Consider the following 1763-nt stretch of genomic DNA (forward strand, 5'->3'; position numbering starts at 1 on the left):
AATATATAAATGTTGAAACCAGCATATTAGAGCAGAGTTAGGAAAAAAAGTGTAAAGGAAAATCATTGATTTCAAAATACTGTCTTAGCTCCATTTCCTCTAAGCTGATTTTTTCAAGAGATACAAATACTCAATGATACTCATGGTTTTGGCATTTTTCTTTGTGAGTGATTTGGACTATTTCCATTTGAGTTCAATATATTCTTATCATTTTAATACTTTGACTACAGGGAAATGACAGCATATTAAGAAAAATGGACAATCTAACTATCTTCACTGAATTCCACCTTATGGATCTCTCAACCTCCAGAGAGCTCCAAATCCTGCAAGGCCTGCTCTTTTTAGTGATTTATCTGGGAGCCCTGACTGGGAATCTTCTAACTGTTACTGTCATTGTCACTGACCCTCATCTTCACTCTCCAATGTACTTCTTTCTAGGCAATTTATCCCTCATAGACCTTTGTTGCATTTCAGTTACTGTTCCCAAAATATTTGTGAATTCCCTGTCAGACTGTAAACTGATTTCTCTCCCAGCATGTGCTGCTCAGATTTTCATGTCTGCCTCACTTATATTAACAGAGCTTTCCTTCCTTGTGGTGATGTCCTATGATCGCTATGTTGCCATTTGCCACCCTCTGCACTACGGGCTCACCATCACCCCGTGTCTGTGCATACAGGCAGCTGGTGGCTCATGGGCAAGTGGGTTGGTCTACTCCACTGTCCACACAGGCATTATGTTCAGGCTTCCTTTTACAAAATCCAATGTGATCCATCAATACTTCTGTGATGTACCTCAAATTTTGAGGATCTCATCATCAGATGTTCAGTTTTCTGAATTTATTGCCATAGCACTTAGTGCTTGTATTCTGTTTATATATTCTACTTTTGTGATGAAGTCCTATTTTGATATATTTTCAGTGGTGCTTAGGATGCATTCTGTGGAAGCCCGTAACAAAGCCCTATCCACCTGTACCCCACAGTTGGCTATTCTCATTTTCTTTTTAATATCTGGGTTGATTGCTGCCCTTAGCCCTGTTGAAAATAAAGCATCTCTCAGTAATCTTCTCATGGCCATCTTCTATTCCATGGTGCCCCCATTAATAAATCCCATCATCTATAGCCTGCAGAACAGAGAGATTAAAACTGCTTTATGCAGAATGTTCAACAGGTATTTTGAACATCTGCATAACATCTTGTTGCTTACATAAATGACAGTCAGCTATGCATCTATGTTTTAACTTTTTAAATCCATGCATTTGTGTAATAAATGCATTTTTTCAGGAAAAGTTTCTCTATATTTTTATTATTTTGGATGTTGTTTAGATGAATTTTTCAGAAAAACAAAGAATTATATCATATGGAGAAGACCATGGATAAGTATCTTAACAGGTGGCTATATATTTCAGAGAACTTCAAGGTACAGGGTCCTGCCACCCTAGAAGAATATTAATTGTTTGCATTAGAAAATTCAATCAAATTGTTCTCTTTGCATTTACCTTCCTATAAGTGACTGCACTAAGTAATAAAGTGATTTTAATTAAGACTCAAATGCAGAATTAAGGACACAGAATAGATCCAATGATGAGATTCCCATTAAAGTACCTTCCCTCATTGAAAAGTAGATGACAAATAGCTACCCTAAACAGACCATATCCTTTTTAAACTTTTTCCTCTGCTTGTGAGCTGCCTGAATAGGCACATATCATGCTTCATTCATTTAATCTTTCTGCATGGTGAAGAAAAATATTTATAAAGTATGTGAG

The 1763-nt window shown here is 36.6% G+C and overlaps 1 protein-coding gene across 1 annotated transcript; it reads left to right on the plus strand.

Moving 5' to 3' along the window:
• The first annotated feature begins 254 nt into the window (after positions 1-254).
• LOC139436692 (olfactory receptor 14I1-like) lies at positions 255-1208 on the plus strand. The gene has a single exon (XM_071208652.1). The coding sequence runs from the start codon at positions 255-257 to the stop codon at positions 1206-1208; it is 954 nt and encodes a 317-aa protein (XP_071064753.1).
• Positions 1209-1763: the final 555 nt, after the last annotated feature.

Source organism: Dasypus novemcinctus, chromosome 16 (genome assembly GCF_030445035.2).
Source record: "Dasypus novemcinctus isolate mDasNov1 chromosome 16, mDasNov1.1.hap2, whole genome shotgun sequence".
Lineage (NCBI taxonomy): Eukaryota > Metazoa > Chordata > Mammalia > Cingulata > Dasypodidae > Dasypus > Dasypus novemcinctus.

Excerpts from the sequence above, each read along its gene's own strand:
- LOC139436692 (XM_071208652.1), top strand. The coding sequence starts at position 255 with ATGGACAATCTAACTATCTTCACTGAATTCCACCTTATGGATCTCTCA.